Source organism: Drosophila teissieri, chromosome X, assembly GCF_016746235.2.
Source record: "Drosophila teissieri strain GT53w chromosome X, Prin_Dtei_1.1, whole genome shotgun sequence".
Taxonomy (NCBI): Eukaryota; Metazoa; Arthropoda; class Insecta; order Diptera; family Drosophilidae; genus Drosophila; species Drosophila teissieri.
Genome location: NC_053034.1, coordinates 16,356,577 through 16,367,495, shown reverse-complemented (window position 1 = coordinate 16,367,495; position 10,919 = coordinate 16,356,577). Strand labels below are relative to the sequence as shown.

General features: G+C 51.4%; 4 protein-coding genes across 4 annotated transcripts; 1 reads left to right on the top strand and 3 right to left on the bottom strand.

The window, feature by feature from the left end:
• Positions 1-1,112: 1,112 nt before the first annotated feature.
• On the top strand, positions 1,113-2,383 carry LOC122623289. Its single transcript, XM_043802352.1, is given in 2 exon segments — positions 1,113-2,094; positions 2,096-2,383. Coding segments are annotated over 2 exon segments (936 nt in total). The 5' UTR covers positions 1,113-1,284; the 3' UTR covers positions 2,222-2,383.
• Positions 2,384-2,471: 88 nt separating this feature from the next.
• Positions 2,472-4,986, bottom strand: LOC122623288 (glycosylphosphatidylinositol anchor attachment 1 protein). Its single transcript, XM_043802351.1, has 3 exons — positions 4,689-4,986; positions 2,946-4,624; positions 2,472-2,874 (listed from the first exon to the last, which is right to left on the bottom strand). The coding sequence occupies exons 1-3, from the start codon at positions 4,864-4,866 to the stop codon at positions 2,695-2,697; spliced, it is 2,037 nt and encodes a 678-aa protein (XP_043658286.1). The 5' UTR covers positions 4,867-4,986; the 3' UTR covers positions 2,472-2,694.
• A 158-nt stretch (positions 4,987-5,144) lies between these two features.
• Positions 5,145-7,985, bottom strand: LOC122623451 (males-absent on the first protein). Its single transcript, XM_043802612.1, has one exon. It carries the CDS (start codon positions 7,900-7,902, stop codon positions 5,422-5,424), a length of 2,481 nt encoding a protein of 826 aa, XP_043658547.1. The 5' UTR covers positions 7,903-7,985; the 3' UTR covers positions 5,145-5,421.
• A 194-nt stretch (positions 7,986-8,179) lies between these two features.
• On the bottom strand, positions 8,180-10,894 carry LOC122624206 (ubiquitin carboxyl-terminal hydrolase 30 homolog). The gene is made up of 4 exons (XM_043803677.1): positions 10,523-10,894; positions 9,188-10,464; positions 8,777-8,976; positions 8,180-8,713 (listed from the first exon to the last, which is right to left on the bottom strand). The coding sequence occupies exons 1-4, from the start codon at positions 10,602-10,604 to the stop codon at positions 8,596-8,598; spliced, it is 1,677 nt and encodes a 558-aa protein (XP_043659612.1). The 5' UTR covers positions 10,605-10,894; the 3' UTR covers positions 8,180-8,595.
• Between the last annotated feature and the right edge of the window lie 25 nt (positions 10,895-10,919).

Here is a 10,919-nt window from a genome sequence, read left to right as displayed (position 1 = left end):
AAAACGTAAAAAATCATAAAATGCCGTGTTTGATTTCAAATATTCTTCGTGTGCGAAATGGGGTGGTGCATCAAATAGCAAAAACACGTGCACCACCTGTTTTTGGGTGTTCCCTTTCACCCTTCATTTTCCTTCATTATTGCGTAGCAGGCACTCGGGTGTTTCGTTGCAAGTAACAAAAAACACCCGGGTGGTAAAACACTTGGGTGTTTGTCATTGCCGCAAATAGAGTGTCGAAACACACCTGGGTGCTGAGACACCCGGTGTTTAGCGGGTGCACTTAGAGTGCAGGTGGCTTGCTGCAGTTCTCTGGAACGCACACGTATGTATGTACATACATAAACATCGCTACTCAAAAACGTCACAGTAACATCGTCTACGAAAGCAGAGCCACGTGCGCGATCTGTCCCCATAAAATTGAAATCGATGAAATTGATTGATGTAAAATTATTGAAAATTTCTCTCTTCAAAAATTGTTTTTTAGGGATTGAATTGCAGTAAATACCCAAGTTTGCGTTTAATAAACTCAATAAATTTCAAAAATATACATACCTATTTACATATGTATGTTATTTTGAGGAGGAAAATATCTAAGCGCTCAGTGTATATCTGCACACATTTATTTTTGTTTTATCTGTTCTATGCATTTTTTCTATTCACCTGCCGTTTTTTTCGCACACACATCGTCCACGCATTTCCAAAAATGGAGTGCCACGTGACTTCTCAATGGGGGATTTTGGGAGGGGGCGATACGTCAAGGAAGCAATGTGGGTGGTGTGGGACTAGGGGGGATAAAGGACGCAAATAACTGTCAAAGGTTCAGTTCTATTCGAAAGGTAAGCAATCGAAAGCAGAAGCAGCAACAATAAACGGAACTAAAATTGAAGTCGCTCTGCAAATGGATAAATGTGCATTGCAGTGGCTTTAATTTCATCATTCAAGGTTTAATTTATGAAATGCCTAATAGTTAAATGTATGGAACATTTGTTGAAGTGCGTGAAGGTTTCGCCCAATACATATGTATACACGTATCTGTTTTTTCCCACTGCATACTTTTCGACACCTTCATTTTAAAGTTATCCCGTAGTTTTTCGGATCCAGTAGGCCCGCCTCCAACTGGCAGCACTTCATCCCAACTTCCTCGACTGGGACACATACGTTTGCTCCACAATTCGGTCCGTAGCTGTAGTCTAAATCTCGGATAAACTACAACTGCAAAGTATCGCGATACAAGCTCATATAGATTTTATCCACATCAAAATTTTCCACTGAATCTCCTTCAGGATGAGCACTGAATCATCGAATGAAGCGCACCCAGTGGAATCCGTGAGTGACCAGAGATTGGCTTTGAACCGTGCTCTCGCCAGGTTGGTGCACCAAGCCCGTCGTCTCAATTTGACCAGCGTGGAGGGCTATGGATCGCTGGAGGAATTCCTGGATCACGCAGTGCCAGAGTTGCCGAGGACGGATAGTGAAACCGCACACTCCACCACCACAGCGACCAGCTCGGCAAGGCCGTGCCCAAGGCGAAAACCCAGTAGCCAAGTCCGATCGGCGGCCAAGGCTTCCAAATTACGCAAGACTGATACGCATCTGAGGACGCCACGTGGCGTCCAGTGCATGACCGCCCATCTGCCGGTGCCGCCGCCACCACCACCGCCCTCGCCGCGATGCCCACAGGCACGGGAACTTGCTATGGCCCTGGAGACGGTCGATCGTCTACGGATCGAATTTGCCGAGACCGACGCACTTTTGGATCAACTGCTATTCGATGCCAAGGCCCTCGAACGCCAGGTGGCGATGCAGTGCCAATTGCAAAGGGATATGGAGCTAATTCGCAGTCTGGAGATGGAGTACAATGGGCGCTCCTTGAGGTATCTGATAGAGGCCATTCAGGAGGACAGCGAGAGCCAGCATGTCCAGGATATCTGGAGGCGATGCCATCGCTCCTTGGAACGCTTCGCGCAGCGTCAGATGGAGCTGGAGTCCGAAGAGGATTCGCTTCTGGTTCGGGATCTCAATCAAGACGAGGGCAACGGCAAGGGCACCCAAACCGATCTTTCTGAGCATGAGCACGAGATTTTACCAGCACTGGGCATATGTGATTTGCCAATGGATGCGAAGTACGGCGGAGTGCTTAAGGCAGCAGGCTCAGGAGCAGGCGAAGGCCACCAAGCGCAGCAGAGAGCGCCACGCAAAGCCTGCCTTGGATAGTATTTGAATAAAGATACACGACTTGAAAATCTCTTGGTGTTCTGCTGTTGATCAATGGCTCTTAGAAACATTGAAAGATTCGCAATTGAATAGAATTGCGAAAATATTTTGAACTTTTCGAAAAAGTATATGCACAGTTAACAGATTTTACATCAATTTAATAAAAAGAAACGCAAAATTAGTCTTTCACTTTTTGAATGCAAATCACCAATGCAAATCACCTTCTTAAATGCCTTGGCATATTTAAAGATTTTCGATTACATCACTTAGTTATTCCAACTAATAAATAGGCTTCGTTTATTTAGACATTTAATCAAATGCATAACATTTAAATGGAATTTTCTCAGCATGTGCAATCTCTTACCGCCATCACACACAGTTTTGTTGGGTTTATCACACTTCATCTTAGGATCATTTCCAGTTGATATATGTAGCCAGTGAATCAAACACTTGAATCGCTATCCGTGCTGTCCAGTCTTCTCAATTCGTTTTCACCTTCGACTGAGGCTGCGTCTGCGACTGCGGAGGCGTTGATGGCGACTCATCGAAGTCCAGGTAATCTGCGTAGTCACGTCGCTTGGACAGCGCCAGTGTCCAGCAGATGATCCACAGGGGCAGGAAGATCGTGCAGATGACAAAGTATAGCCAGTTGCCATAGATCTGCAATAGAAAAGTATTCAAGTTTATGAGAAATATATACATAAGTAATCACAACTCAAATCATATCATACCACGGAATCGATGAGCCCATAAGCCGAGGCGTCCATGGCCGCGGTGGCCGCCCTCAGCATGATCTTCTGCAGCGGCAGCTCCGGAAACTGGTAGATTGTCATGGCCAGCACGATCACATAGACGACCATCATGGGGTTCATGGCCAGCGTGGCCAAGCGGATCGTGTTCCTCAGCGTGCTGCGCGAGTTCTCCTCCTTGGTCTCCAGCGCGATGACCAGCGGCACAGTTAGCACGGCCGCAAAGAATCCCAGGGCAAAATTGAGCAGCCCGATGACGATCAAGGCGCAGCCATAGATGAGCAGGAAGGCCACGTGCAGCAGCTCCAATCCTCCGGGCGGCAAAACCACCACAAAGGGCAGCACGAATCCGATCAGGGAAAGAAAGCTCAGCACTGAGGTGGTCAGCGGTGCGGCGCCCATGGGAATCTCCAGGAAATATTGCTGCAGGGGCAGCACATTGCACAGGAAACCAATCAAAAGGGTGGCAGTGAGGTAGATCAATACCGACCCATACGGCAGCTCAAACTTATCCGGATCTAAGCTCTCCTCCAGTTCCACCTCTTGTTCGTGCTCTTTAAGCCAGCCAGCAGCCCTTTCCAGCTCAGCGTTGGTCGCCGGGAGCGTGGACCAGGTTAGATAGGCCTTCAAAAAGGCACACGCCACCAGAGCCACCAACGCGGGCATATAATCACCGATGGAGATGTAGCGATCGTTATTCACGATCACATAGAAGAAGAAGCTTTGATGGAAGCGCTCCAGCAGGTTGTTCAGACTCCTGGCTATTCCCTCGATGGCTTTCAGCAAAGGCACGGCTGCCGATCCTGGACTGCCCTTCAGTGTGGCATGGGTGGCCCTGCGATTGGCAGCTATGGTCAAGGCATCGATCCGATAGCGGTGGAACAGTCCATGGTTGCCAGTGGGTACGCCCGACGACTGGCTGGCCAGCATGGTCAGCATCTGGCGGAGATTCTGCTCGAAGTGCGACTGGCTATGACGACGCTTCTTGCGAGGCGCTTGCTTATAGCCAGAGGCAATGCCCTCGCGTGCCATAATCCTCTGCACTAGATTGAACATATCCAGATTTGGCAGCTTGCCGTTCAAGCCCTCGATTCGCACATCCACATGATCGATCTCCAGATCCTGAACTTCAATATTCAGAGCCGCCTGCAGCGAACCAGCGCGAGCGGGCAAATTGCCAGGACGCAGGTACGCCTTGCTCACGTCCAGATCCCGGTCGCCATCGTGGTAGGCCTCCAGCCAGGCCTGCATGCCCAGCTGCTCCTGTTCGGTGACCAGGAAGATCAGATCCTTTGCCCAGTAGTTCTTGCGCCGGGCGAAATCGGCGAAGGCCAGCAGAAGCGGCACACTGGCGGAAATGTCCGCGTGCACGGAGCTGGCAGCACGATAGGGAGCCGCAAAAACGATGCCCTCAGTGGAGGCAATCCTTGGAGCCCTCAATATGCCGTAGATATTCTTGCCGTGATACTCCTTGCCGCCGCCAAAGGGATAGCGCAGCGTGTAGTTGTGCGTGTGCGTCTCCAGGCCGAACTCATTCATCTTGGCCGCGATCCAGGCGTGTGGCGTGGTAGACAGATGATCCTTGCGCTCCCGCTGCAGCTCCTCCAGCAGCTGAATGGCCAGACGATTCGCATCGATGCGGATTTCCGGATAGACCAAGCCTGCAACAGAGCGCACCTATGGTTAGCGGGGGGCTCTTTGGGTGATGGTGCACAATGAGCTCACCTGGCGAGAGGGCATTCTCGGAGAGATATGTGCCGTGGTTGAACTCCGGCAGCGCCAAACAGAAGAACCAGGCCACACCCGCCACATAAAGGGCGTAGCACACCTTGCGGACATGGCGCGCCAGTCCATCCACCAGCTTGCTTTGCGTCGATATCGACGGATCGGATAGCAGGCCCATTTTGGATGCCCTATATCCTGTATATATCCCGTATCACAACAACACGAATCGGACAAGCCGGCGGAATTGTATCGATGCGGATGCGGGCGTTATCGATAACGTCGATAGCCGATTGCGCATGACACTAGAGAGGAGAGTGCGTGCGATGATTTTTTAAGCTCGAAATTTAAAACTTGATTTTCAAATATTTCTGATATTTATATTTATTACATTTTTCTATTATATCAAAAAGTTCAAAAAAACATTTGTTTATACATATCCAAAGGAAGTGGACATTTGGTTTAATCATTAAGAGGTACAACAGCCTATCCGTAAGACTCCTTAACTAAAAAAAAAAGTTGTAAACCAAACGTTAAGTAATACATTGCTTAATGTTGTTAAACCTTCTGATGGTTTCGTTTTAGATATATGATTCTATACATGTTACATTTTGAGGGGTGCATTAGCCTATTCCTACGCTTTCTTACAAAATACAAAAAAAAAATCTTAATCGTCATCATCGTCTATAACAATTACATGCGATGAGAGCAGGACGGGATCCCCGGGTTCCGTATGCTAGCCGGAATTTCCCGGAGCTCTGGCCACTGCCGCTGCGCTGTGTGGATTCCAGACGAGGTAATCGGTGTCGATGGTCAGCTTGGGCTGCTTGAACTGCGGCAGCTGCAGATGGTCGTGAATGGTCTTGGCCGTAACGCAAATGACATTCTGGCCCTTCCAATACTTGATCATCTTCATGGACTGCAACGTGTAGATAATGTCGTCGTGGGTGATGCCACTCATTTCGCTCAGCTCCTTGATGGTGATCTGCTCAGGAGCGCAGCGGTTCTTCATCAGCTCAAGCAGCGTGTATGCCCAATAGCTGCGATAGCTAAGTCTGCCCAGATCCGAGAGCGGTTTCTCCGGGCTACCGATGACACCCTCCTTGCGCGACAACTCATAGCTAAAGGCTATCAGCAGCTTTCCAAATCCCTTGCGCTGATGCGGCGGCAATACCAGAATGCACGCCACATTGTAGTTCTCCAGCGACTTCTTTTCCTTGGAGAAATAGCCCACAATGTGGCTGCCCTCCTTGTCCGTTTCGCACAGGATGTAAAAGAAGAACGGGTCCATGTCGAAGTACAGGACCTTGTGGTCCAGAAAGAGCTTGGCCATTAGGCACAGAAGCTGGCAGTAGAGCGACTCCTCCTTGCCGTTCACCTCGTAAATGGATATATTGCCCTTGCGGTAGATCTCTCTTCCGGGCGGACGCCTTCGTTCGCATTCGTGCAGGTGATAGGCATAGCTCTCCCTGAAGCGCATGTACTTTAGGCAGTACTCGCAAACATATAGCGTACGTGCCTTGCCATATTCCTCGGGAAAGGGACTGAAGTACCAGGTGTCGATCTCGTAGTTGCCAAACTGCAGCTTATCAATGTACTTGATTTTGGTAATGGACTCGTGCTCCTTCTCCAGCGCCGCCTGCGTGGCGGTCAGCTCAGCATGACTCTTCTGCACGTGATTGATCTCATCGTAGCGCCGCTTCTGGTAGCGTGTCATCTTGCGGTCGCTGTAGTCATAGCGATTGTTCTCGCAATAGGACAGATAGTAGTCCTTGTTGCCAGCCCTCTTCTGTCGCTCGGATGAGGCAGCTGCCGCCGCGGCGGCCTGTTGGGCGAGCATTTCCCTGCTTGTACTGGGCTGATCGGGGGCCAATGGTGGTGCTGGCAGCACGGTAATGCCACCCAAGTCATCCGCATTGTCCGAGATCCGGTGTCGGCCCACCCAGCCATCCAGGCGGCGATTGAGGCCCACATAGTGGACGTAGTACTCATCGGGCGTGGCCGCATTCTCCATGGTGCGCGACTGTAGCACCTGGCCGCGGTGCACGGTGCCATCCTCGCGTCGAATGTAGTAGATCTTGTCGGGATTTTCGCTTATATCGATCTTTTGCATCAGAGGGTCGCCGCCAGTGGTGATGACCGTCTCCCTGGAAGTGCTGTCGTGCTCCATGGTCAGGGCATCGTCTTCGTCCTCCTCTTCCTCTTCGTCGTCTTCGCTGCTGCTCGTTTCGCTGCTGTCGTCAGAAATGGCCTCCACGTTGGCGCTGAGTACGGTTTGAATGGGCAGTACTACGGCTGGCGGCGGCATGTTGCGCTGGCGAGGATCACGAGGCGCCAGGCGGGTGGGCAGGCCAGGTGTCGAGTCCTGCATGTAACGAACGCGCATGTACGAGGATAAGCCCACGGCTGGTGGTTCCTCGCCGTCATCTGTGGGCGAGGCTGGAGTCTCGGGGACTTCTTCCTCTGCTGGAGGAGGTGGTGGTGGCGGTGGGGCAGCCAGTGGCAGACTCAGTTGTTGTGCCCCTTTGAGACGAAGTGGAGCTGGAATGGTGACCACCTCGGTGATGATGGCCTTGGCCGGCGCATCGGGATCCACAACGTAGTCGTCTATGTTGGAGCCACTGCCATAGGCGTTGATGTCGGCCACACAGATCACCGTATTGGAGGAGGGCTCATCCTCGGTGTCAATTTCCTGGTCCATCTCCACTTCCTGCTCTTGCGGCTGCGCTTGTTCCTGTGCCTGCAATTCAACTGGAACTGGTGACTTCACCTCCTCCTGATCCTGCTCCTGCTTCTCCTCCTGCTGCTGCTGCTGTGGTTGCTCCGGCTCTGGTGGTGCCTCCTCCGCCTCGCTGACATCGTCGTAGCGCGAGGAGCTGGACGACCTGGTGGAACTCGTCGATGTGCTGCTCGCTGGCGTGCTGTCCTCCGAAATGGGACTGATATCGCGATGCTGGCGCTTCGCCGGTGGCTCCGCCTCCGCAGTGACCTCCGCCTGGACCCCACTGAGGTCAAGCGACTGCTCCGCCGACTGATCTGAGCCGCTGACGTCTAGACTGGCGCTCAATTCGGCCGCCGCATCTTCAACCGGCGTCCTCGGCGGACCGCCAATTGTGTACACATCGGATGGCTCCTGTTCCGGCTCGTGCTCCTCTTCCGGCGGCTGCTCCTCCGCATGGCCCACGCTGGGCGTCTGTTCCAGCTCCGGTTCAGACATTCTTGCCCACTAGATTTGTCCAATTGCGTATTTTTGTTCACTTTTTTTTGCGAAGAGAAACGAAATGCGGCGTGCAATGCAACCCTGAGTTCCCACAAAAAAGTCCACACAATCGATTATAAATCGACTGTTATCGATAGCCTGCGCCGATACCTTGCGCGCTTTTTGAAATGCACCTTCTGGATTTTTCTTCGAATTAAGTATTATAATCTAATGTGCAATAATTTGGTTTATTTATGTACATCCTTTGGAGAAGCAAAAAATAGAAAGTAAAAACTAGTTTCGACATTTTTATTGAACATCTAACCTACAGAAATAACGCGCAAACAATTATTGGTAGTTCATTGGTGTATATTGCTAAATACAGACAGCTAAAAGCACGGCATGAATTTGGAATTCTTAAAAAATCTTAAATGCATCGATAACAAATGAAGAGTCGAGTTCTCTGTGGTGATCGTGGGTGTTGCTATATGCAATTTGCCATACACAGAGCTAGCATTATGCGTAGACCATTACATGACCCAGCCGAGTATAGATCAGATCGTGGGTTCCCGTACATATATAAGTTATGTATATATCTTTATAAATGTGACGCGTGTTCGCTATGGCCACCGTTCGACAAAAAGGATTTGGTTTTGGATGTTCATCACATCAAACGTTTTGACTAGGATGATCCCGACGATCTCCGCCTGACTAGCGCAGGTTTAGCTGTCTCTGCTGGCCGCGATCGTAGAATAGTAGATAGGCGGGCACGCTCAACACCTCGTCGATGCTCACCTCCCGCACAATCGTATCCGATGTGTAGAACCACCTAATAAGTATAGCACGCAATTAGCACAATGATTGCACATATACAAAACAATGGAAACCATACCGATGGGCATTCCGCAACGAGCCACGCCTGTAGGTAACAAAGTGGCCGCTATTCGCCTCTCCGGAGTGCACCACCACAGCCAGCAGCCGGTAAAGATTCTTGGGGAACATCGTGCCAAAGCCCTCGCCACCACCCACGCCATTGTTCATCGGCAGGCTGGAGGAATACAGGGACATCGTCGAGCCCCAGGGAGTGCCAGCCTGCAGTGATAGAGAAATGTGTCATTTTTAGTTACTGAGTGAGTTACTGAATGTAATTTGCTTTGGCTTCGAATGCCACTACTATGTACACAAATTAGAAAGGGAAAGAACTATATTTCCTCATAGACATTATGATGTTTACTTAAATATAAAACGGTTGAAAAACAAGCCTTATTTTAGCAGTGAACGTTTGTTATGCATATCCGCTTACCTGGCTGTTGAGATGCGGCTGCACAAAGCTGTAGGGAGCCATGGAGAGGCTCTCGGGGAAGTGCACGTAGTCCTGCCGCTTGCACACCTGTCCAGTTGGCAGCCACACCGTTCGCGCCACATGGATGCACAGGCAGGCCGGGAGTTTGGCGAACGTAACCGACTTGGTGTGCGTGGTGGTCTCGTTGCAGGAGTCGCACTTGACATCGCTCAGGTCCTCCGATGTGATGTACTCACTGAGAAGGTGGCCCAAACTCAAGCCGGTTCTGCGTTGCGGCGGCAGATTCAGCGTGATGCTGTCGAACTTATCGTAACGCACAGCCGATTTGGAGCCGCAGCCATTGCACACGATCTGTGCGCCCATGGCGCCCTGAAACGGATGCGCCACCTGGCTGGGCATCATGTTCGACCAGATGGACACCCGACCGGGTCCACGATGCAGGCGCTCCAGCGATCGACAGGAGCTGGAAACGCGGCGATTCAGGCCCTCCTCCTGCTGCTGTTGGGATTGTGGAAGGCGCGGTCGCGACAAACGCTCGCCGCCCAACGTAGGCGTGGCCAAGGAGTCCGGATCACTAATTATCGGAAAGCCAAAGGGTGTACCTGGCGAAACGGCATCTAGAAGCAGGGATCCCAGGCGATCGTTTCCGTCGCGCTCGCAAACAGAGGCGGGCGAATCGGGTGTGTGGGCCTCTGAACGCACCAGACGCTGCAAACTGGTGCTCTCATCGTACTCCATGTTCAAGAAATCAGTGAGCATGGCACTGGAGGGCCTGTTGGGTTGATCTCCGATCCTCTGGCTGGCACCCAGACCCGCTGCCATGGAGCTAATCGGTCGGAAGCCACCAACCGGCGTGGCTGTGCCCGCGAAACTGCTGTTATCATCGTTATCCATGGGCAGAGCATCCGACAGACAGCCGAGGGGCTGTGGTCGTATGGCCTCCTCCTCCAGGGAGGACAATAGCACGTGGAACAGCTCATGGGCGTCGTGCTCCTCCTGTGGAATCACCCAGCCCAGGGCATTCAGAGCCCGAAGAACGGCTCCCGGGGAGTGGGGATCACCGCGCAGGGTGGCATGAGTGCCATTAACCACCTCCAGGGTGTTCAGCATCGAGGTGATCAAGCTTTTTCGATCCGGCGATGCGTTGTTGTACAATTGCAGCCAGGCAATGAACTGGGGACAGGCGGCCATCGCCTGGAGCAGAGTGTTCAGGAAGCAGGTCCGTCCAAAGTTGTGGAGTCCGGCTATTTGGCCCCGTCGTTGGCGCAGCCGGGAACCTTTAAATGTTTTGCTTAAGTGGGGATACAATGCCATTGAAGAAGATCTACCACTCACCCGAAGGACCCCAGAAAACGAAGGCTCCCACCACGGCGGCCACCGTCACTCCGGCGGCCATTAGAATCTTCTCGCTCTCCATGGCTTGGGATTTCCGATGGCTGGTTAACCGGTGCGGATCACTGCGGTGCCGGGAACTCCTGATCCCGCCGCGAAAATCACACACAGACCAATAACTCCAGTTGGGAATTTAGACCGAAAAATTTTTGTGTCTCTTGCTGTGTTGAAAAGCGATTCAATTGTTAGCACCACCAAGTGCGGCCATTACGCAACACTAGCGCGCAATTGTTGATATCGTTTTGGCACGAAGGCAATCGAGTATTTCAATAGGAAACCGAATCGATTTGCATGTGAAGGTTAAGGCTATGAGCATTAAGCTAACATAAATTTAAGAGCT

Coding starts and splice junctions, on each gene's coding strand:
- LOC122623288 (XM_043802351.1), bottom strand. CDS start 4,866: ATGGGCCTGCTATCCGATCCGTCGATATCGACGCAAAGCAAGCTGGTG. Junction 4,625..4,688: donor CGAGAATGCCCTCTCGCCAG/GTGAGCTCATTG, acceptor GCTCTGTTGCAG/GCTTGGTCTATCCGGAAATC. Junction 2,875..2,945: donor ATGGGCTCATCGATTCCGTG/GTATGATATGAT, acceptor TTTCTATTGCAG/ATCTATGGCAACTGGCTATA.
- LOC122624206 (XM_043803677.1), bottom strand. CDS start 10,604: ATGGAGAGCGAGAAGATTCTAATGGCCGCCGGAGTGACGGTGGCCGCC. Junction 10,465..10,522: donor CGTTTTCTGGGGTCCTTCGG/GTGAGTGGTAGA, acceptor AAACATTTAAAG/GTTCCCGGCTGCGCCAACGA. Junction 8,714..8,776: donor TCGTTGCGGAATGCCCATCG/GTATGGTTTCCA, acceptor TATACTTATTAG/GTGGTTCTACACATCGGATA.
- LOC122623451 (XM_043802612.1), bottom strand. CDS start 7,902: ATGTCTGAACCGGAGCTGGAACAGACGCCCAGCGTGGGCCATGCGGAG.